The 24,519-nt window shown below is 45.2% G+C and overlaps 1 protein-coding gene across 2 annotated transcripts in view; it reads left to right on the forward strand.

Moving 5' to 3' along the window:
• The window catches only part of PDZRN3 (PDZ domain containing ring finger 3), a 267,993-nt gene that overhangs the window by 204,895 nt on the left and 38,579 nt on the right, over positions 1-24,519 (forward strand). The window contains exon 1 of one of the 2 annotated variants that reach the window (XM_018067087.1): positions 2,314-2,670. The exons of the other annotated variant lie outside the window; for it this stretch is intronic. Coding sequence (XP_017922576.1) covers positions 2,602-2,670 — 69 coding nt within the window. The 5' untranslated portion in view covers positions 2,314-2,601. Of the gene's footprint in view, positions 1-2,313; positions 2,671-24,519 lie in introns of those variants that run through there. 2 annotated transcript variants of the gene reach the window in all.

Genomic DNA, 24,519 nt, shown 5'->3' on the forward strand with positions numbered 1-24,519 from the left:
GAGAGCTGAGAAAGAAATTCATACAAGATGTCCCGCCAAAGCTTTTCTAAGCAGTCTCCATTTGAGCTGAGATGAGGGTGCTGAGTGGGGAGGAGAAGCGGTGGAGCTGTTCCAGCGGAGGGAACTTCATATGCAGGGACCCTGAGGAAGGACCTGGCTTGCTAGGAGAGAAAACAGCACTGGTGTGGGGTTGAGGTGAGGGGGGTGGGGTTGATGGGGATGGAATGATCAATGGGTAAGAAACAGATTTTACAGGGCGTTGGAGGCCCCGGAGGAGATTTTTTTAATTCAAGTGTGACAAGACATTACTGGAGGATCTTTAGAGCCTGCAAAAGAAGTGATCTGATTTCTGCTTCGTAAAGAATAGCCTGGGCTTCCCGGGCGGCACTCGTGGTAAAGAATCCCTGCCAGTGCAGGAGACATGAGAGATGCAGGTTCAGTCCCTGGGGGGAAGTCCCCTGGGTTGGGAAGATCCCCTGGGGGAGGGCACGGCAAGCCTCTCCAGTATTCTTGCCTGGAGGATCCCGTGGACAGGCTGTGCTCCATCGGGTCCCACAGAGTCGAACATGACTGAAGTGACTTAGCATACAGACGTACACAGATGACAGCTGGCACGTGGAGAGTAAATGGGGAGGGGAAGACGAGAGGATGCAGAGCCTGGGGCAGGAGGCTCCCGACATGAACTGGGTGAGGGTGGACCTTGGGCCCATCTGCAGTCTACTGCGGGCTGGAAGAGAACGGACTTCCTGACGGAAGGCTCCTCAGATGAGCCCGGGGGTGAACAGACAGGGCCTCTGGTTTTTGGCTTGAGTCGCTTGCTTTCTCACATCCTGGCAACAAAACTCTGCCCGGTAGTTTGTATTATACCTGTTTGGAGATTAGGAAATGGGGCTCAGTGAGTTATTCATGGGTCATGAGACCCTTCCCATCATTAAAGGCAGTCAGAGGTCCCTGCCACGGCCCAGTGCCATCTGTGGCTTCCTTTGTCTGCTGCCACACCTCAGCTCGCTGCCCCTGCCCAGGCGAGGGCTTGAGATGAAGGCTCCCTTCCCCTCCTTGCAGATAGCCAGGCCATTACCTGATCCAGCCCCATTCCTGTGCCTCACCTTCCAGGTCCAAGAAATGGGACCAGTAGCTTGTGCTGCCAGCACAAGCCAAAGTTTATTGGGACTGGTTTACTCACACTGCAGGTGTGTCTTGATTCCCAGAGAAAGGGAGCTTTATTCTTCAGGCTCCGTGATGCCTTTCCGACATGAGACGTGGGAGTCGTCCTGAAAAACAGTTCAACCTTTATAAAATGAAGGAGGTGAAGGCTGTGGTAGGAAGCAGTTGTGAGAGTTGTCAACATCAACCATTTGGGCTGAGAAAATGGGACCACCTCTTGTGGTCTGGCAGTGGGACGATTGTTTATAAAGACACAGTTTTTGTTTTGTTTTGTTTTAAAGCCATAAAACTTACACAGTAGTTCAGAGGCTGAATGAAAGGGAGGCAAGAAGCAAGGCAGCAAAAACCCAAATTCTTCAGTCCTGTCTGTGCTCACCTTTCTTGGAGAATGAGCACAGGGCGAAGCTACAGAAGTCTGGGCAGATCTGGAGCATTAAATACAGATCTGGAGTCGCCATTGACACTTAGCTCCACGGCATGAGCTCTGATATGGGCTTCGTGGCTGTGGGGATGGCAGGAGACGGGCTGCTTCTCCGCCTTCCAGTTAGCCCGGCAGCCCTTTCACAAATAACTTTCCGCTTTGGGAATTGAAAATGCACCTTAGCAGTGATTATCTGCTTGCTCACCTATCAGGCAGCCTCTGTCGTTATACCCCTCTGGTTATTTTGCATACTCACGCATATATCTCACAATTTAAATTTTTATATTTTATTCATATGTGGAAGATTATTCCCGCATCTTAGTAAAGCACTACATGTCCTAGGAATGTGATTCCAAACATGTCCATTCCATAAAACCCATTTAATATGCCATCATTATCTGCAGCATTAAATACAGTTTATATCATCACAAATTTTATGGTATATTTAAAAACGAATCTCTACTTAGCTTCAGTGCATTAGGGATTATCCTCAGAGACCCGGCTCAACATGCAGTCATGTTTATTGGTAACTGCCAGAAAATGGCTTGCAAAATTGTTAGTGTCTTTTATTATTCCCTGCCACTGGAGCACTTGCTTGTTAATTAGAGAAATTTCAACTGTCATAGTTGGCAATTATAGCTTCTGTATCATTGTCTGTTATGAATAGTCAATGAGGGCTGATTAATATGCATGAGTGGCAGTATATATAGCGTGTGCATTGGACCACAATCCAGCTGCCAGAATCACTCAGAGGAGGGAGTGGTGTGTGTGCGCGCGCGCGCTCGAGTGTGTGTCTGTATGTCTGTGTGCGTGTGTGCGTGCTGCTGTGAGGGAAAGAAGGGGAGCGTGGAAGGGAGCAGAGTTGTTGGCAGCCTCCAGGAGCACCGCCAGCCTGCAGCGTCGCAGCACCTGGCACCTGAGGCTCTCCGAGGACACCTTCATGCCTGCATGCTGAGAGTGCTGCTCCTCCCTGGCGCCGGCAAGTCCTGCAGCCTGCCTCTGCCAGGTCTCTAAACATGGGATGCAGTTTGTGCAGCCTGCAGAAGCCGGAGGAGCAGTACAAACTACTCTACGAAGTTTGTCAGGTAACGCGCTGCCTCTTAGCCTGTGGGAGTGGCCGGGCAGTCACCTGCCTGAGCGTAACTCCTGGGAAAGGAACTGGGGATTTCTGCACGTGTGTGTGTGTGTGTGTGTGTGTGTGTGTGTGTGTGTGTGTGTTTGAAAGGAAACAGCCTTTCTGACATTTCTGTATGTTTTCTATGAAGTCTGTTAGGTGATTTCCTTGACAGTGGCCCCTGGGTGCCTGTATTTGAGTATTTAAATAGAGGATCATAGTGTGTTTCAAGCTGCGATGTTCCAAAGCTGTTTCCACCGCCTACTCTCTCCGGAGTGGTGGACAGATGTCCTCGGCAGGGTCAGCGCGTGGTCACACACCCTTTGAACAAGTTGTGGGAGACGTGGAAGATGATTAATGTTGGCCCGGTTTTGTCTCTGTTTACAAATAGTTGGAAGGCGCTCCTTACAGGAGAGCATGGGCCTCTACCGCAGACTGCAGTCTATGAGCGGCTTCTTGTCACAGGACATGTGGTTCAGATCCACGCTTCACACTTGCCGTTTCTATACCTCCCCCTGTGAAAAGTTTAAGAACTTCCAGAGCGAGTGGCGTGGGCTTGGCTGCTGTCTTCCACAGCGCATGGCTTCTCTAAACTTCTGCAGCATCACCAGTGGGAAATTTCAGTGGGGATGAAACGGAGTATTTACAGCACAATTCAGAGAACTTACCTTATGTTCATGTTGAGTGCTTCCTAATGCTTCAGTCTTCCCTTGTACTAGGAGATTTTCACACCGTTATACCTGACAATGTAAGATATTTTTCCCCTTAAATCATTCTAACTCCTTCAAAATTTTCTCTGTTAATCACAAAAAATCGTAATCCTGTTACAAAGGAATTTTAACACTAGCACATTAGAAGAATGCTGTTGGTGAGAAAAAAAGGTGCTTGTTTGGTTTTCATAATAAATGGTATATTAATAAATTCTTGAAAGGGGCTAGGCTTAAAATTTTGGTTAGCTGTCGATTGGGTGCTATTTTTGCATGAGCCAGCAGATGGCGCTTAACATTAAATATACAGCAAGATTTGTGAGTTGGCTGCCTCTGGACAAAAATCTAATGATAGAATAACTGAGTGAATGAAAGAGGGCTGTGTGTGCGTGTGTGTGTGTGCGTGTGTGTGTTTCTGCACTGAGGTATAGAGAGGGTCAAAACAAATCTTTTGGGACTTAGGCACCCAGGCCACTCTCCTCTGTGAAGAGCACATACCTTTCAAAAAACAAGCATCTTAAATAAATTTTGGAAATGATACATCTGACGTATGACCTCTTGCTCAGGGATGTGCTGGATTCTCCTCCTTTCAGAGCAGTCCAGGGGCACTTTGGAGGTCTGGGTAGAAGTGCTATTGCCCCTGGAGGTCTGGCTCTCTTGTTAACATGCATTGCTGTTGTAATCCTAAATTTGCCAAGTTATCAGGTGCAGTGAGCCCCGGTTCTCAGAGAGTGAGGAATTTAGAAGGGAAACAAGTAGAACAACAGAACCATCACCAAGGTGGTTATATACAGATGCTCACCGATGCATATAAGATAAAAACTCTGCGTAAAAATGTAGTATTAATAGCTTGCTTTTTTTTTGTTTTAACCATCAATGCATGAAAATACTATTTCACATACATTGCTGTAGATGTAATAATTAAACTGACACCCTCCAAAAGGTCATCCTACCACATTTTCTGCAAATCTGCATTAACCTGTGCTTATGCATCTGTGTTATTTGGGCTCTTCCCCCTCAGCCCCAAAAAGAGAAAGCCTGGGTGTTGTGTGTTTGTTTGTTACTAGGTAAATTTATGTGGAAATATTTCTGGCCAAAGCATCATGCAGTAAATTGCTGATAAATGACTTTCATCCGGAATCCACTTTGTCAGCAATTTAGGAAGCCATGTAGATTTATTTTCAGGAAACTCAAACTACTTTTCAGACCCATTACCCTTGTGCCAACTAAGTAAAACCCCCCTTTCTCCTATTCTTTGGGAGTCCTGAACCGTAGCATAAAGGAATTCACAAAACACTTGCAGGAATTAGTAATTGCATTCCCGCTCTTATTATGCAAAGCCTTATTAGAGCAGAGAAATTAAGGTTTCCATAAATTACAGTTGCAGAAGGTCCAGTGTGTCTGGCTTCAGTAAGCCCTTGTAACAGCCGCACAAAGAGGATCAAATATTCTGGGGCTCAGACTTGATCCTTTCCTCATCCAGAGATAATTCAAAGAGATGCTCTTCATTAGGGCCTTTGGCAAGCTGCCCACAGTTTCTTTTGGGGACGGCTGTGAGCTTAATGATGCAGAACAATGGCCGTGCCTCTTGTTGCAAACATACCTTATTGTACCTTTAATCACAATAAGAAAACACCAAAAACACGCGAAGTTGCCTGGTCATTAAAGGACATTGCAGAAGCGCACACATCCCAGTGATCTCGGCTGTGTGTTAAGGAATGCCCTGAGGTATCTGGGGATGTGTGCACTACTTCGATGGCGAGGACAAGATGCATCTCCTGCCCACCCTGGGATTGTCAGATCAACTGAGTTACAGCGGTGCTTTGTGCTTTAATGGTGACTGTGGCATCCTGTGGAGCATCAGACAGGGCCCATGCCTATGAGAGATTTAAGATTTAACTTAGCAACTGCTTCATGCTTTGGAAAGCCTTTGCTTGCCTTGAGTGACTTAGAATACTCAGAAGCACTGTTGAAGTGGAAGGACAGGGAAGCAGAAAGGACAGGGAAGATTCTTTCAGGTTATCGAGGGCTGTAATCTTCAACTTGGGTAAATTAATTGGCCTGTGAGATCTCATATTCACAGGATAGCATGACAGGGAGTGTCACAGCTGTGGAGCTGTGGTCTGAATCGATCTGAAGCTGATGACCTGTTGTCAGGTAGGGGATGTGTGAGCAGAGATGGGGAAGTCTACCCCTTGGTCGGCTTCGTGCCCGTGACTCCATCATAAGCCAGGCACCAGCCCTCCGCCCAGCAGTGTTCCTTCAGGACCAGGGGGAAGCCAGCTTGTGGATGCTTTGACGGGGCTCTTCTCACGAATGGAGACCTGGAGTCGGGGGTTGCGGGGAAGCAGTGATCCACTAGTCTGAACATTCATTCCTTCTGCCTCTTCTGATGTCAGCCAGAGACTCTTGGTAGAATAGTGACCTTTGCAGCTTGATGACCCAACAGAGAAGTCATTCTGGTGTTAGTTATAACAACTAACACATTCACTAAAACCTTCGTGCAGATTTTCAAGATGACAAATAAAAATATTGATAAATGACAGTGATGCTCTTTTCAGCAACCACAGTATTATTTTTAATTTTTATTCTCTTATTGAAGTATATTTGATTTACAGTGTTTCAAGTATACGGCAAAGTGATTCAGTTATACATATATACGTATCCTTTTTCAGATTCTTTTCTGTTATAGGTTATTACAAGACATTGAATTTAGTTCCATGTGCTATATAGCAGATTCTTGTTTGCTTTATATGTAGTAGTGTGTATATGTCGATCCCAAACTCTATAGTATTGCTTATTGAGCGCTTACTATATGCTGGTGCTGTGCTAAGTGGTGACCGTGCATTTCTGCCACAGCAGCACCAGGAGATAGGTAATGTTACTATCCCATTTCAAAGATGAAGAAAGTGAAACCCAAAGGACTTATGAACGGGGCTGTGAGCCACATCTGATTCCAAGGGTTGTCCAGTCAGTCTTCTCTTGTATAAATCGTTTTCATCACGGTCCATGAGTTGACCACCAGTGTTAACACGGGACACTTGTTTTGAGTTTGCCCTTGCCTTTGTGGGGCTGTCATGCAGACACCACATTCTCACATAGGGATGGACCTGTGCTGCTTGGCAGCTGTCAGCCTTCTCTCCTTTGGACCTGTTCTCTTACAAATGAGAGGCATTTCTAGGGAACCTCTGGTCCCTCACATTGGGGCAGGGTGGAGAGGGGAGTGGTGAGCAAAGAGAAATGAGCTCGAGAGTTACTGAGAGTTCTCACTGACCCCCCGCCCCCCACCCAAGCAACTTTAGAACAGATGATTTGAGAAAGCTCCTTTTGTTTTACTTCTTAGTAACAAAGAATCCTTTAGAAGAGGAATTTGTGCCCTTTTTAGGCCATTAATGTTGTTGATTTTGAACAGCAAAGATTCTACCCAGTAACCGTAACTTGCCAGAAAACTAAAGATATAAGTCTTTGTGACCCTTTCTCTGTCAATCTATTGATATGTTAGTTGGTTTAGAAAAAAAAAAAAACAGATTTCTGTACTAAATGCTAGTGCAGATCTGCAAGTTAAGGACTATTCTGGAAACTTGACAGTACACAGTCTTATTTTCATATTTAATTAGCTACATTCAGTACTTAGGTGAGTTTACTGCTTTAAAGCGAAAGCAACTGAGTCCACTGAGACCCATGGGCTGTGGCCCACCAGGCTCTTCTGTCCATGGGATTCTCCAGGCAAGAATACTGGAGTGGGTTGCCATTCCCTTCTCTAGGGAATCTTCCCGACCCACAGATCAAATCCAGCTCTCCTGCATTGCAGGGAGATTCCTTACCACCTGAACCAGGGAAGTTCTGGTACAGAGTTAGTGGTGGTAAATTAGATGGACATAAACTTGACCTCTACACAGCAGCGTTGAACCTGGCATTCTTTTCCTGCAGTTAGAAGTGTGTTTGCTTAAACAGGGTATCAATAGATTCTGAAAACGTTGTTTTAGCAGTGGCTTTACTAAATTAAATTGCTGAAATAATTTACTAAACTAAGTTACTAAACTAATTTCTAAGTTAGTTAAGCAAAGCAGGTATGGAAAAAGAAAGCCCACTTTCTCCTGCTTTGACAAACCGGGGCCCTTTAGTAATGAGTACGGCGCCTGTCTGTCTATGGTTGAGAAAGTCACTGCTTTCAGCATGGACATTTACTGTCTCTAGCTGTTGTTTTCTCTTCAGTTAACAATGGATCATAAGCCACTTTCATGTTAAGAAATGAAAAGGCATAGCTTAGGGTTAGAACAGGGCTTACTTCTCTCTTTCCTCCTGTCTCTTTTTTAGGTAGAAAGATATGGGCTTCCCTGGTGACTCAGAGGTTAAAGAATCTGCCTCCAATGCAGGAGACCTGGGTTTGATCCCTGGGTTGGGAAGATCCCCTGGAGAAGGAAATGGCAACCCACTCCAGTATTCTTGCTTGGAGAATCCCATGGACGGCGGAGCCTGGTGGGCTACAGTATATGGAGGAACTAAAAAGGAGTTTTCCTGCTTTCCCCATAGAACTAAGCCCAGTTAACCACCACCCAGCTTAGATATTCTCTGAGTGTTCCCATGAGGCCATGCACACCCTTGTATTCCTCTACTGAGCTTCCCATGATGCCCTGTGCACCCCTGGACCCCAGCACTGAGCCTTCCCATGATGCCCTGCACACCCCTGGATCCCTGCACTGAGCCTACGCATAATGCCTTGTGCACCCCTGGACCCCTGCACTGAGCCTTCCCATGATGCCCTGTGCACCCCTGGACCCCTGCACTGAGCCTTCCCATGATGCCCTGTGCACCTCTGGATCCCTGCACTGAGCCTTCCCATGATGCCCTGTGCACCCGTGAATCCCTCTGCTGAGCCATCCCACAAGGCCCTGCGCATCACTCTATCCCTGTGCCTCCTTCCACTTGGTCTCTGTAGTTCTTTGCTCTTCGAACCACCTCTATTATACTGTGACTTCCTGGAGGGTTGCATCACCACATTTACCTCAGCACATGGCTGATTGAACATGTTGGATTTTGTATGTGTCGGTGAGAGCTGAGGAGCAAGAAAAAAAACAAGGGAACTAGTTAGGAACCCTGAAAGACAGCTAGCTGCTAGATGAGATGACCCTGATTGGGACCCAGGAGGGAGAGGAGGGAGAGCAGAGGGATACAGACAGGTATTTTTCATTCATTTGGGCAACATGTTCACCCAGGCAACCGCTGAGCCCTGAGCTTCTCTGTGCCTCGCTCCCTGGCTCCCCATGGCCCTTGGTGTAAGAGGAGCCGTTTACCGGAGACTGCAGGGAGGGCCCTGCGTGCGCTGGCCTCCTCTGGCTCCGTAGCCTCACGCCTCACTCCTTCCCCCTCCTCACCTGCCCTGGTCCCCACAGGCTGCTCTCAGTACCCAGAACCCTCCTCCCCTCCCAAGGCTTTCCCATGGCCCATTCCCTTCCTCTGCCACATAGTTCACCAATGCATCCTTGAGGCTGCAGCTTAAATGTCCCTCTCCCTTGAGAGCTCCCCTGATCTGAGGCTCCCCCCACCTCCACCAGCTTTGACCCCTCTGTGCAGAGTTTATTTCCTTTCTGGCATTGCCACAGCTCACACACTTATTAACTTGCTAATCATTTGTCTCCAGCGCCCAGGAAAACATGAAGGTGGGGACACTGCCTGTTCTCTGTGACACCCCTGGTCCTGACACATAACCAATAACTAATCAGGACGTGCTTACCAAATTAGCTTCTGAATGAGGAATGGCTCAACTGGGTCCCACCTTGGTCTGGAAAGGTTTGCACAGTGACAAATGAGCCCAGGTCCCCAGCCTCTAATGGCTCCCACGGATACAGCTGCACAAGGCCCTGAGGCAGGCAGCCGGGGGTCACAGGGGAGGGCTCTGCCCCCGTCACTGCATTCCTGTCACCCACCTGCAGGGACGAGCAGAAACAGACATACAGAGCAGTGAAAAAAAATGCAGTTTTTATAAATGACTTTTCTTACCCGCAGGAATGATGCAGGGAGAGGCTGTAGTTAAGTTGAGGAGGAAGAGGTGCAAAAGAATACTGTCAGCAGCTCTGAGTAGGGGCCCACCAGAGCCGAAACAATCCTCATGCCTTCTCTGCCTCTGTGGGATTCAGCAGGGGACGTAGCATCCTCCCTGAAGTGTGCAGAGCCATGTTCCTTCAGTGGTATGGCAGGTGTCATAATATTAGTGTGATGCTGTCGGGCTATGCGGCGGAGAGGCAAGCATGAAACCATCAAGAGTGAATTCATCGACTTCAAATGGCCCATTTTCTCATTTCTCCACCAAGGGAATATTGCATTGTATGTGTCTCTTGGGGAACTTTGGGAATGGGTCCCTTTCCCAGTCTTACTAGTCATCAATCAGAATGTTTTTCTTAAGTTTTCTTTTGGATAAAGTGAAAGTCATACAGTTCAGTCACTGAGTCGTGTCCGACTCTTTGCGACCTCATGAATTGTAGCACACCAGGCCTCCCTGTCCATCACCAGCTCCCGGAGTTCACTCAAACTCATGTCCATCAAGTCAGTGATGCCATCCAGCCATCTCATCCTCTGTCATCCCCTTCTCCTCCTGCCCTCAATCCCTCCCAGCATCAGAGTCTTTTCCAATGAGTCAACTCTTCACATGAGGTGGCCAAAGTACTGGAGTTTCAGCTTCAGCATCATTCCTTCCAAAGAAATCCCAGGGTTGATCTCCTTTAGAATGGACTGGTTGGAAAGTCGCTCAGTTGTGTCCAACTCTTTGCGACCCCATGGACTATACCGTCCATGGAATTCTCCAGGCTAGAATACTGGAGTGGGTAGCCTTTCCCTTCTCCAGGGAATCTTCCCAACCCAGGAATCAAACTGGGGTCTCCTGCATTGCAGGCGGATTCTTTACAAACTAAGCTGTCAGGGAAGCCGTTTGGATAAGTAGGCATCAAGACAAGCTCTTCATCTCAGACATTCAAATGCAGATCAAAAATGTAACCATCTGTAGGTCAATACCAAAAAGGTTACTTTATTTTGCTTAAGCAGAGTTTTCCAGTAGATTTTTATGTACTCTTTAGTTTACAAGTGAAAACTTGTAGGTGAGTGAAGTTCTGTCTGTAAAAGATACATACATACACACACACCCAGTCCTGCCATGTAACCAATAACTAATCAGGACATGTTTACATATTTACTAATCAGAAGTTTTACAGATAGAACTTCACGAATCTTCAGGGTTTTGTTGTTTTGTTTTGTTTTGTTTTAACCTTTTCCCTAGTCAGGATCACCCTAGGCTCCAAAGTTATCCTGTGTCACCCTAACCACCAACCGTCCTACTCCAAACATCCCTTTCCTAGTAGTCAACAGGAAGGTAATCTAATGAAAGTAATTCCGAATAATGTGAACGAAGGTGGGCAGAATCCTCCTGCCAGAAGACAATGTGTTTTTATAAAGGACCTTGTTACCCAAATGGATCTTGATTTTCTGAAACTGGGGGAAAGTAAGTTTGATCAGGGACTTCTTTGTGATGATGAGTCAGTTAGCTGTCACCCTAATGACAGTTCAAGATATACGGACCCCACTGCTGGGGACGTTCAAGCTGCAGGACTTGGTCTCACTGTTTATCCATCAATTAAACAACATCAGTGGCCAGTCTTAGATAGTTCTCTTAGGCACACCTCTAGTTCTTTTATCAGAGGATCAGTGTTTTTAGAGGTTCTTTATAAGTATTGCAAAATCACCTCCCCCCACATAAGCCTGTGTAATACCCATGAGTACGCAAAGAGTCGGACACGACTGAGCAACTGAACTGAATGTGAGTGTCTACCTGTCCTCCCCCATTCCTATACTCCCTGGGTATTAAGGATAGTCTAACTTTTTTGCCTTTTGGATAGCAAAGACCAGTGGAAGAGGAGAATGGACTCTCATTTTGTAACTTCCATTCTGACACCTGTTTCAAGGCATAAAAACCCCTCTAGGACAGGTTCTCAAAGTGAACAGGCATCATAAATCACATGGGAGATCTGTCAAAACACTGGGTCCTGTGCATCACCATGAGGTTTTAGTTGCTACTAGTCTGGGTAGCACCCTTAGAGAATCACTGCTCTAGGAGACACATAGGTAATTACATGTAGGTAGGTAGGTGGAAAGAAGGAAAGAGGGAGAAAGGCAGTCAGAGAGGATGAAAAGACAGGATGTGGAGGAAAGGAGGGCATTTGGGAATGTACCTTTTCAGTTTCACTAGTGCCAAATTATTTCTCATCATCTTGGTAGAGATTCTTATTGCCACCCGTCCCTGTCAACACTTGGTATTGTCTGACTTTTTAACTTTCCCACCTACCGAACATGGAGAGGTAGCTCACTCTGGTTTGAATCTGCTTTATTCACACTGTTAATGATGCTGAGCACATTTACCCTCAGTATCCTCAGGGACTCGTTCCAGGAGGCCCTGCAGGCACCCAAATCCACAGATACACAAGTTCCTTGTGTAAAATGGTATAGTGCAGTGAATGCAGCCAGCTCTTCATATCCCCAAACGTAAAACCTGCAATTACAGGGGGCCGACTGTATTTTTTTTCAAATGTATCTTCATCTTCTTGGAGTTCATTTTTCTTTGGTAAAGTGTCTGTTCAGGGTTTGCCCAGCTCTCTATTGGATTTTGCATCTTCTTCTCTTGGCCTGTTGGAATTTAAAAAACTAGTCCAGATACGAGTCCCTTGTCTGTTATGCGTTTTGAACAGTTTCTCTGTTGGTCATATATCTTTCCCTTCTCTTTATGACGTCTTCCGATGAACCACATTCCTTAATTGAATGTCACCGAATAGTCTTTTCTTACGGTTGTGCTTTTAGTCTCTGTTGGCGAACGTGATCTCTACCCTGAAGTCATAGAGCTACTGGCCTTTGTTTTCTTCTAAAAGTTTAATATAAATTTAGCCTTTTCCAGTTCCCGTCTTATATATGGTATAAGGTTGGAGTCCAGCTTCATCTTTCATATGATTTTCCAATACCACTTGGAGAAAAGTCTGTCTCTTCCTAGTCATGGGGTCGTGCCAGCCTCCCTGTGTGGTCAGGGCTGTTTCTGGTTCCTTTCCTGTCCCTGCACCAGCACGGCACTTAGGGCCTCTGGTGTATCCTCCTCAGTTCTGCAGTAATTTTTGATCCCTGGCAGAGCAGGTCCTTTCCCAGAGTCGCCTTGGTACATTCTTCTTGGCTATTCATGGCGCTCTGATCATTCATGGAAGTGAGATGTTCAGTTTGTCAAGGTGACATGTGAGTAGTGTTCTTTTTCTCAAAATGGGTGGGAGGTTTATAAGTCTTCATTGTAACATTGTTTACAGTTATATATATATTTGATGTTTTTTAATTTAGTCAATATTTAATAAAGGACAAATATTAATAAAAGCCTTAAGAAGAAATATTTTAAAGCCATCCCCTTCCCCCAATTCTGAAGGAAAGTAAATCACGAATAGTAATGGTGGCAGGGGTTGATAAGCTATAAAGATCTTGAAAAAATACAGAACACTGCTTTATTTTTTTCTTAGCATAAAGCATTCTTCACTCACAAAAGAATTCTCCCAAACCATAACATTTGTTGTAACAGAAGAGAAGACATCTGTAAGGCTAGAGTCAGAGCCGGAGTCTTTATAAACACATTTCCTGAGTTTGCGTGTCTGCATGTTTCTATATAAAGAAGTCTTCAGCAAACTGTTGTCTCTTTTGCGAACAAACAACGCATAAACCAGATACTGCAGACACTTACCATTCAGCGCATTAAACCAGTGGAAACAGAGTTAATTTGTCAGACATCTGGGAAGATAGCAGTCTCCTCCCTGTGTTGCAGTTTACCATAGAATTACCAGACTCGTTCCTGTTCCGCACGCGGGACGATCAGTTGCTTCCCTCCCCTGCCCAAAGTATCAGTGGATGTGGCACACAACGTTCAAAGTGATGTGCACTTTAATGAAAGAAAACTCCAAAGGATAGGAACCAATTTCCCTTCATCAGGCAGCTGCTCGCTATTTGGAGAGTTGGAAAATCCGAGGGAGAAATTACTGTCCCTCATAATCATATTTCTCGGGGCGTCAGGAGGTGGAAGCATTGGATGCCCCTTCCCCCCGAGAATCTCAATGGTTCTTTATATCCGGGATTCCATTCCTTTTTATCTAGCTTATGAAACGCTCGATGTGAGTACCATATTGTAATCCTGTACATATTGTCCGTATTAGATACTGGCCACCCTCTGCTGCAGTTCCATTGATGTGTTCCCTTTTGGAGTGAGTCCTTAACAAGGGGTACCTCTCTTGCCCCGGGACTGGCGTTTTCTCCTTTTTAATTCGTGCTGTGGCAACTTTCTAAACTGAAGCTTTGCTGGATAGGGCTCGGTCTCTGGAAAACTTTGCAGGTTTTGAAGTTTAAGTTGTTCGGCGAGTCTGTCTTACCTCTCCCACGCTGATGAAGTTTCTGTTCACGGCTGTCCACAGAGTGGAATCCTGGAGCCAGATTCTGTTCCCCTAAGAGTGAAGGGAGGGGGTCGACCACCACGGAGAAGTCAACCGGGTGTCGGTGCATCTCTTTCTTCTCAGTTGGCCCTGAGGTTTCAGAACCAACGCTATTCCATATGCAGCCACAGTCAAGAAATGGCCAGACAGAGGAGGAAGCAATTCCATGATTGCGTTATTTGTCTTTGAATGAATAGTGAAGGCCCAGGGTGAATGTATTCTCATGATTTGGAAATTTATGCCTATCAGCATAAAATAAATAACAATAACAGCGATGATAAATAACTTACTGAATGCTGTTCTCAGTGCACATGGTTTATATACATGCGTTGTCGTTGTTTAGTCAATAAGTCGTGTCTGATTCTTTGCAACCTCACAGACTGTAGCTCGCCAGGCTCCTCTGTCCATGGGATTCCCCAGGCAGGAGTACTGGAATGGGTTGCCATTTCCTTTTCCAGGGGATCTTCGCATGTCCTGCATGGCAGGCAGATCCTTTACCACTGAGCCACCTGGATAGCCCTATATACCTGTGTTGTCGCTGTCCAGTCATTCGGTCATGTCCAACTCTTTGCAACCCCGTGGACTGCAGCACGCCAGGCTTCCCTGTCCTTCACCACCTCTCGGAACTTGCTCAAACTCATGTCCATTGAGTCGGCGATGCCATCCAACCATCACATCTTCTGTCGTCCCCTTCTCCTGCCTTGAATCTTTCCCAGCATCAGGGTCTTTTCTAATGAGTTGGCTCTTCGCATCAGGTGGCCAAAGTATTGAAGTTTCAGCATCAGTCCTTCCAAAGAATATTCACGGTTGCTTTCCTTTAGGATTGACTAGTTTAATCTCCTTGCTGTCCAAGGGACTCTCAAGAGTCTTCTCCAACTCCATAGTTCAAAAGCATCAATTCTTTGGCACTCAACCTTCTTTATGGTCCAACTCTTACATCCATACATGACTCCCGGAAAAACCATAGCTTTGACTATTCGGACCTTTGTCCACAAAATAATGTCTCTGCTCTTTAATACACTGTCTAGGTTTATCATAGCTTTTCTTCCAAGGAGCAAGCGTGTTTTAATTTCATGGCTTCAGTCACCATTTGCAGTGATTTTGGAGCCCAAGAAAATATACATGTGTTATATGCATGTAATTTTCATATAGCCCCTTAAAGTTCAGGTACTATTATCAGTTCCATTTACAGGCAAGACAACTGAGTGAGAGAAGCTGAGTGACTTGCCTGGAATCAAGAGGGAGAGCATTTATCCTGATTCAGAACTAATTCACACACAGACCTGACCCTGGGCAGGTCCCCTCACTCCTTCCTTCCATAGACCCTCAGAGGTCCCTCTGTGGTCCTTGTACCGTGCCAAGTATCAGGCACTGCCATGGAGAGCAGAGCCTCTGCCCTGTGGGGCTGACCCTCATGGGAAGAAGGGGAGGGAGGCCAAAAATAAATCTTACACCAGTGAGCTTATACTTACAGTGTAAGGTAAACTGCAAGGGAACATGGGTCAACTGCAGACGCACTGACCAAGAAACTGTACTTGGTTTTGTCCTCTGATACATGGAGGCGGGTCTGCGGCTTCTGGGGGCACATGAGTATCAGTCTGAGACCGCCTCCAAGTGGAAGTTCACCTTATTGTTTGATCAAAGCAGGAGAGGGACTCCACCCGCAAGGTATCCCAGTTGAGACTCACCCTCTAGTTGTCCTAAGGCCAGCATGTATTGAGTGCCTGCTGTGTTGTCTGGGCCACACACTGAGAAAAAACCTGAAAACAGCCCCTGTGCTCACAGCATCCATGGCCTAGGTGAGAAGACAAAGCAGAGAGCTCGTTTACGCAGCACTGATGTGTAAAAGGGGGAGATTCAGGGTCGCGCCATGGAGTGGCTTTGTGCTGTGCAAAGTCCTCTGAGCCTCTCTGAACAGTAGACTCTTCCTCTGAAGCACAGGAGTCCACACTCCTCCTCCTGCTAGGTGTTGGGAGTGTGCAAGTGCACCCTGAGATGTGTGAGCGTGCAACCTGGACCCTGTATGGTGCGATACTGCACCGACCACTGTTACATATTGTCAAGCAAGCTGTTCTTTGGGGACCAAGAGGGAAAGCCGGTGTCTCTAGAGCAGGTGGGGACAGCTAGGTCTCCAAAATCGGGTCAGAGAGGATCATCATGTTGGATTGTCATCTCCAGAGGAATGCATGCAGTTCTGGGAGTGGACGCAGAAAGAGCAACTTCTGTGGACATCCTTGGTACCACTGTTGCTGAGTCATTTCTGTTTAAGGGTGGAGAACAGGGCTTTCAAGAGGGGTGGTAAGGCCAACACTTCCCCCAGAAATATTCTGCAGAGGTGGACCGATACAGTATGTTTGGAGGAAATGCTCAGATTAGGTTGTTTTTGTCAACAGGTAATTTTTTGAACACCTGCAGTATGCCAAGTAGGGACGGTCACTGACAGTGCTGCAGCGGTCGCAAACTAAAAGGTCACCGTCTTCACAGTTCTCACCACTCAGATGGAGGCAATGTCGCCAAGTTACTCAGGTGAAATCACACGTGTGACTGGCACTCTGGGTGCTGATGGCAAGCACTCGGGGGGGCTGTAATGAGGTTGAGGGGATGAGGAAAGCCAGTCGTGGTGGCCAGGCTGGCTTTCTTAGCTGGAACCATGGAGCAGTCAGGGGTCCCCAGGAAGAGGCTCCAGGGCAGAAGGAGTTCTGGATTCTAGAACAGCGCTTCATGAACCTTTTGTGTACACACATCCCATATCTGCTCCTGTACCGAGAGAGAGCTTTGTTTCCAAGGTGCTATGCAAGCTTTGACACTTACTCCTTGAGCAAAGCCGAAGAAAACACTTTATATAGTATGAAAGTGCCATGTAGTGGTGGGTGTGACTGTGACGTATAAAGATTATTTTTCTGATATGGACCATTTTTAAAGTCTTTATTGAACTTGTGACAGTATAGCTTCTCTTTTATGTTTCAGTATTTTGGCCTTGAAGCATATGGGGTCTTGCCCACCCAGGGATCGACCCTGCATGCACTGGGAGGCAAAGTCTTAACCACTGGACAACCAGCAAAGTCTCTATGACGTATATTTAAAAGAAGAAATGTTTTTGGTATTAACGATATCCCTGCCAAACTAAAAAGCTAGTGAAGGGAATGGGGGAATATATAAGCTCCAACTGTAGGTTTTGAAAACAGGGAGCTATATTCAGTATCCTATAATAAATCATACTGGAAAAGAATATGAAAAGTAAATCACTTTAGTAAAAATTATTCACTAAAATTTTTTAAAGAATATGAAAAGTAATATATATATACACATATATGTAACTGAATCACTTTGCTGTATGCTTGAAACAAACACAACATTATAAATCAACTACTTCCATAAAAAATTTTAAAATTATGTATTTAGGCCAATATATTCATGTCAATAAAAAGGAGCCTGTATTATTTCCAGCTAGAGTTCATATGCAAAGCCTAGGAGAGCAGTTAGGGCAGGTATTCGGCCTGAAGTTTCCTCGGACACACACAGCAAGTGTTACCACAGCCAAACTTATCTTTCAGTGAGTTCATCCAAGACCATGATGGAATGAGATCAGAGAGAAGTTTCCAGAGCTTCAGACTCTTGGTTTCTAACTCAACTCTGGAAGGGTTTCAAGGAAAAGTCCCTGAACAAAACCAAAGCGGTTCAGTTCAGTTCAGTCACTCAGTCCTGTCCAACTCTTTGAGACCCCATGAATCGCAGCACACCAGGCCTCCCTGTCCATCACCAACTCCCAGAGTTCACTCAGACTCACGTCCATCGAGTCACTGATGCCATCCAGCCATCTCATCCTGGGTCGTCCCCTTCTCCTCCTGCCCCCAATCCCTCCCAGCATCAGAGTTTTTTCCAATGAATCAACTCTTCGCATGAGGTGGCCAAAGTACTGGAGCTTCAGCTTTAGCATCATTCCTTTCAAAGAAATCCCAGGGTTGATCTTCAGAATGGACTGGTTGGATCTCCTTGCAGTCCAAGGGACTCTCAAGAGTCTTCTCCAACAACACAGTTCAAAAGCATCGATTCTTTGGTGCTCAGCCTTCTTCACAGTCCAACTCTCACATCCATACATGACCACAGGAAAAACCATAGCCTTGACTAGACGGACCTTAGTCGGCAAAGTAATGTCTCTGCTTTTGAATATGCTATCTAGGTTGGTCATAACTTTTCTTCCAAGGAGTAAGCGTCTTTTAATGTCATGGCTGCAGTCACCATCTGCAGTGATTTTGGAGCCCCCCAAAAAATAAAGTCTGACACTGTTTCCACTGTTTCCCCATCTATTTCCTATGAAGTGATGGGACCGGATGCCATGATCTTCGTTTTCTGAATGTTGAGCTTTAAGCCAACTTTTTTACTCTCCTCTTTCACTTTCATCAAGAGGCTTTTTAGTTCCTCTCCACTTTCTGCCATAAGGGTGGTGTCATCTGCATATCTGAGGTTATTGATATTTCTCCCGACAATCTTGATTCCAGCTTGTGTTTCTTCCAGTCCAGCGTTTCTCATGATGTACTCTGCATATAAGTTAAATAAGCAGGGTGACAATATACAGCCTTGACATATTCCTTTTCCTATTTGGACCCAGTCTGTTGTTCTATGTCCAGTTTGAACTGTTGCTTCCTGACCTGCATACAGATTTCTCAGGAGGCAGGTCAGGTGGTCTGGTATTCCCATCTCTTTCAGAATTTTCCACAGTTTATTGTGATCTACGCAGTCTAAGGCTTTGGCATAGTCAATAAAGCAGAAATAGATGTTTTTCTGAAACTTTCTTGCTTTTTCCATGATCCAGCAGATGTTGGCAATTTGATCTCTGGTTCCTCTGCCTTTTCTAAAACCAGCTTGAACATCAGGGAGTTCACGGTTCACATGTTGCTGAAGCCTGGCTTGGAGAATTTTGAGTATTACTTTACTAGTGTGTGAGATGAGTGCAGTTGTGCAGTAGTTTGAGCATTCTTTGGCATTGCCTTTCTTTGGAATTGGAATGAAAACTGACCTTTTCCAGTCCTGTGGCCACTGCTGAGTTTTCCAAATTTGCTGGCATATTGAGTGCAGCACTTTCACAGCATCACCTTTCAGGATTTGAAACAGCTCAACTGGAATTCCATCACCTCCACTAGCTTTGTTCATAGTGATGCTTTCTAAGGCCCACTTGACTTCACATTCCAAGATGTCTGGCTCTAGATGAGTGATCACATCATCATGATTATCTGGGTCGTGAAGATCTTTTTTTTTTACAGTTCTTCTGTGTATTCTGGCCACCTCCTCTTAATATCTTCTGCTTCTGTTAGGTCCATACCATTTCTGTTCTTTATCGAGACCATCTTTGCATGAAATGTTCCCTTGGTATCTCTAATTTTCTTGAAGAGATCTCTAGTCTTTCCCATTCTGTTGTTTTCCTCTATTTCTTTGCATTGATTGCTGAAGAAGGCTTTCTTATCTCTTCTTGCTATTCTTTGGAACTCTGCATTCAGATGCTTATATCTTTCCTTTTCTCCTTTGCTTTTCGCCTCTCTTCTTTTCATAGCTATTTGTAAGGCCTCCCCAGACAGCCATTTTGCTTTTTTTCATTTCTTTTCCATGGGGATGGTCTTCATCCCTGTCTCCTGTACAGTGTCACCAACCTCAGTCGATAGTTCATCAGGCACTCTATCTATCAGATCTAGGCCCTTAAATCTATTTCTCACTTCCACTGTATAATCATAAGGGATTTGATTTAGGTCATACCTGAATGGTCTCGTGGTTTTCCCTACTTTCTTCAATTTCAGTCTGAATTTGGTAATAAGGAGTTCATGATCTGAGCCACAGTCAGCTCCTGGTCTTGTTTTTGTTGACTGTATAGAGCTTCTCCATCTTTGGCTGCAAAGAATATAATCAGTCTGATTTCGGTGTTGACCATCTGGTGATGTCCATGTGTAGAGTCTTCTCTTGTGTTGTTGGAAGAGGGTGTTTGCTATGACCAGTGCATTTTCTTGGCAGAACCCTATTAGCCTTTGCCCTGCTTCATTTCGCATTCCAAGGCCAAATTTGCCTGTTACTCCAGGTGTTTCTTGACTTGCTACTTTTGCATTCCAGTCCCCTATAATGAAAAGGACATCTTTTTTGGGTGTTAGTTCTAAAAGGTCTTGTAGGTCTTCATAAAACCGTTCAACTTCAGCTTCTTCAGCGTTACTGGTTGGGGCATAGACTTGGATAACTGTGATATTGAATGATTTGCCTTGGAGACGAACAGAGATCATTCTGTCGTTTTTGAGATTGCATCCAAGTACTGCATTTCGGACTCTTTTGTTGACCATGATGGCTCCTTCATTTCTTCTGAGGGATTCCTGCCTGCAGTAGTAGAAATAATGGTCATCTGAGTTAAATTCACCCATGCCAGTCCATTTTAGTTCACTGACTCCTAGAATGTCGATGTTCACCCTTGCCATCTCTTGTTTGACCACTTCCAATTTGCCTTGATTCATGGACCTGACATTCCAGGATCCTATGCAATATTGCTCTTTACAGCATTGGACCTTGCTTCTATCACCAGTCACATCCACAGCTGGGTATTGTTTTTGCTTTGGCTCCATCCCTTCATTCTTTCTGGAGTTATTTCTCCAATGATCTCCAGTAGCATATTGGGCACTTACCAACCTGGGGAGTTCTTCTTTCAGTATCCTATCATTTTGCCTTTTCATACTGTTCATGGGGTTCTCAAGGCAAGAATACTGAAGTGGTTTGCCATTCCCTTCTCCAGTAGACCACATTCTGTCAGTCCTCTCCACCACAACCCGCCCATCTTGGATTGCCCCGCGGGCATGGCTTAGTTTCAGTGAGTTAGACAAAGCTGTGGTCCTAGTGTGATTAGATTGACTAGTTTTCTGTGAGTATGGTTTCAGTGTGTCTGCCCTCTGATGCCCTCTTGCAACACCTACCATCTTACTTGGGTTTCTCTTACTTGGGCGTGGGGTATCTCTTCACTGCTCCTCCAGCAAAGCACAGCTGCTGTTCGTTACATTGGACGAGGGGTATCTCCTTACTGCTGCGCCTCTAGGCAGCTGGGAGGAGCCACCCACGCCCGAGGCCAGGGCCAGCGGCTAGGAGGATCAACTCGAGGAACCAAAGCAGAGGAGGGGGAAGAAAATTACCATTGCCTGAAGCAGCTAAAGACAGACGTGGTGTTCCCAGGGCTGCCCTCTGCCACCGCCTGTGATGGGGAATCGTATTTTTGCTGCCAGCAGTCTCATTTTGCTGAAACATAGCTGCAAATGAATTTCCACCCATCTAGGGATAACTGCTAACTGTACTGAACATTCAAAAGATAAATATCAACCCCAGCCATCTCCCTCTCCCCTCTGATATCTCTACTCTTTTTTTTTTTTTTTTTTGGTATGTTCTCTTTCTTTTTTCTTCCAAGAACATTTTGTACTGGGGTGTTGCTGATTAACAATGTTGTGATGGTTTCGGGTGAACAGTGAGGGAACTCAGCCATACATGTGTGTGTATCCATCTCCCCAAGCCCCATCCCATCCAGGTTGGCACATAACATTGAGCAGAGTTCCATGTGCTATACAGTAGGTTTTTGTTGGTATCCATTTAAAATACAGCAGTGTGTACATGACTTTCCCAAAGTCCTTTAACTATCCCTTCCCCCTGGCAACCATGAGTTTGTGATAACTGTACTCTTCAAAAATATTATTACATTCTTTTTCCAGCCTGAAGTTGGGCATAATCAAATTCATACATACACACACTTGCCTCTGCCTCTCTCTGGAACACCCCTGAATTTCCTCATATTCTAATTGTGTTATCAAGTGTTTTCTCTGATTCGTTAGTTCTTTCCCAGATGGTTTGCTCCTGGTAGGTTTCTAGCAAGGTCTTTGTTGTTGTTCAGTTGCTAAGTCATGTCCGACTTTGCGACCCCACAGACTGCTGCATGCCAGGCTTCCTCGTCCCTCACCATCTCTCAGAGTATGCTCAGAAGCAAGTTCTACCCATGTCTAGTAAATCATTTTAGGAAACACTGCTGGTTCTTCTCTGTCCTATGGACTAGAGCCCCGTGCCCCTGCAAGCAGTCGTATTCTTGTTCCTTTCACAAAATTAACCTCTTAAGCTTCATTATTAAAAGTCTCTAACAACCTCTGACAACAAAAGCGAGATTTCAGAACGGGGCGCCAAGCCACCCTCTCTAGTGCACTTGATCACTCCCTTCCCTGGAACATACTCAGGGTTGTTGTGTCACTTAAACAAGGTTTTTCCAGGTGGCTGCTGGCATGGGGTCCATCTTCTCTGTGTCCCCTGCTGGACCTGAGAGCCAGGGGTATGCCTGAAAGGACCCCCTACCATGAATGCTTCCCTGTGACCAAATCAGAGAACAAGGAAGTAAAATCAGGAGGTTTTAACTGAGTACCCTGAGGATGTGAAAGGATTTGTGGGCACATACCTTGCTCCCAGGATGTAACAATATTGCTGGAGTAGGGAATTGTGGAATTGTGTCTAGAATGGCTGTAAGGCATAGGTCAGGTGTTGGGGAATGTGAAATGATCAGAGAGCACCTCAAAGTCCAGTGAGATTCACATTAAAAGTCGTCATCATCATCATCTGAGCAATCTGCCCATTTTACAGGTGAGGAAACTGAGGCCCAGAAAGGATCCATGTTTTCTTTTAACTCAAGTAGAATATTTTGCTTACTTGCTCTTCTTGATTCCCACCATTTATCAATTACAAGACTCATGCATATGTAATTTAGTGCTTTTTACCCACTTCACGTTTTCTACGGAATATCTTTCATTTTACTTTTTATTTCTGTTCAGTTCAGCAAACTTATCAGGGGCCTCCTATGTGCTGGGTGTTCTGTGCAGCTGAAATATGCAATTATTCTGCTATTCTTACTTCCCAGAGTTTAATCACTAAAAAAGCGAGGATCAATTATTATAATGTGGTCATATTTTAAGCCCTCTAGTGCCTGTGAAGTCAAGAGGAGAGTCATTTTATTTCCTGTTTCAGAGGTGATAAATATCCTAGGATGTCATCATCATTCTTTTGGTGCCATTTATAAATCACGTTTATAAATCTTTGAGCGAGAAGTACCAACTTAAGTTTATTTTTGATTCATAAAGGTCCTAAATCTTCGCACTTCCTATCTCTTCCACCGTAGATGTCTCCAGAGCTGGTTATTCCCACTCCTTTTCCTTGGTTCTTCTTTCAAAGCCAATATTTCCAGAAGTCTGCATTAATTTCTCACAGCAGTCATTAGGTAATTGCGTATTTCAGGGGAGATAACTTACAGTTGATACCATCTATTGATGTCAAGTTGTTCGTGGTCTCTGGTTGCAAGGGAGTATCTCAGCACTGGCTGACTGTGTTGAACCCAGAAAGCTATATCTGGATTCATTTCTGCATGTAAGCACTCCTAAATGGAATATTTGTACCTATTAGAGGTGAAATGTGAACTGGGAGAAGCAAGGGTTTCCCCCCCCCACCCCCGTTTGGAACTTTTATTCAAATTAAGAAATATATCTCAACCCAGCAGAAAAGAGATAAATATTTTCTCCTCTAACCAAAATTTCTGCAACAAATTGAGCAGTAATTTGCATTTAAAAATGGGGGATTTTTCCAAACTTGAGGACAAAGACGAGGTTAGCTTTTGTGCTTTCATTGCATGAACTAGATAAGCAATGAAATGGTACCCCTTCCCAAGGACACAGCATCACTCTCCAAAATGATGCTATTAGAGTAAAACGTGGAGCCCTGTTTCCCTGAGAACACTTGAGCAACAATAGCTGTGCCGAAAAACCAAAAACAAGGCCAAACAAAGGCTGTCTTGCTGCGATGCAAGCTTCGGTTCTGCAGTTTACCTTTCGCTGCTTAGTTCTCCCATGAGATCTGAACAATTTTCATAATGAAAAGGCCTATAACCACCCATCATAATACCACTTTGAACTGCTGACATCCAATAAAGGTCAAAACTAAGAATCCAAAAATTCATGTAAGTGGGCCTGGTTTTCTTTTTTTAATACTATAATGCTGTGAATGTGGGGCAGCTTGTGTGAAGGACAAAGAGTTTTTGGAGCAAGTGGGTAGAGCTCCCCTCTTTGAGGCTGAGGAGTACGTGTTCCACTTTGCAGGGCAAATTGTTGAGATTTGAGATTGAATGTCTTTTTTTTCTTAGTATTATTTATTTATTTGGCTTCTGTGGGTCTTATTTATTTGTGACATGCGGGATTTTCAATCTTTGTTGCAGCTTGCGAACCCTTAGTGTGAACACGCGGGATCTAGTTCCCCGACCACATATCGAACCCAGGCCCCTGCATTGGGAGCGTGGGATCTTAGCCCCTGGACCACTAGGGAAGTCCCTGAGTAGCTTTTTTTAATCAATCAGCAAAATGAGCCAATCTTCCTCTTCTAATCTAACCTCTTATGCTTTTCCAGCAAAAGGGGAGAGATACAGGATTTCAGAGTCTTAGGAAGCAAAGTCTCCAGTAGTAACTAGGGGCTTAGGTCAGAGCAGGAACAGCAGGTGTTGTCATGCTGTCCTCAGCACCCACGGGAACTTGTGAGCAAAGGCCCCCAGAAGGAGCAAGGGCTCGGGACCTGCCTAGGTCCTTCTTCAGTTCAAGG

This window comes from Capra hircus, chromosome 22 (assembly GCF_001704415.2).
Source record: "Capra hircus breed San Clemente chromosome 22, ASM170441v1, whole genome shotgun sequence".
Classification (NCBI taxonomy): domain Eukaryota; kingdom Metazoa; phylum Chordata; class Mammalia; order Artiodactyla; family Bovidae; genus Capra; species Capra hircus.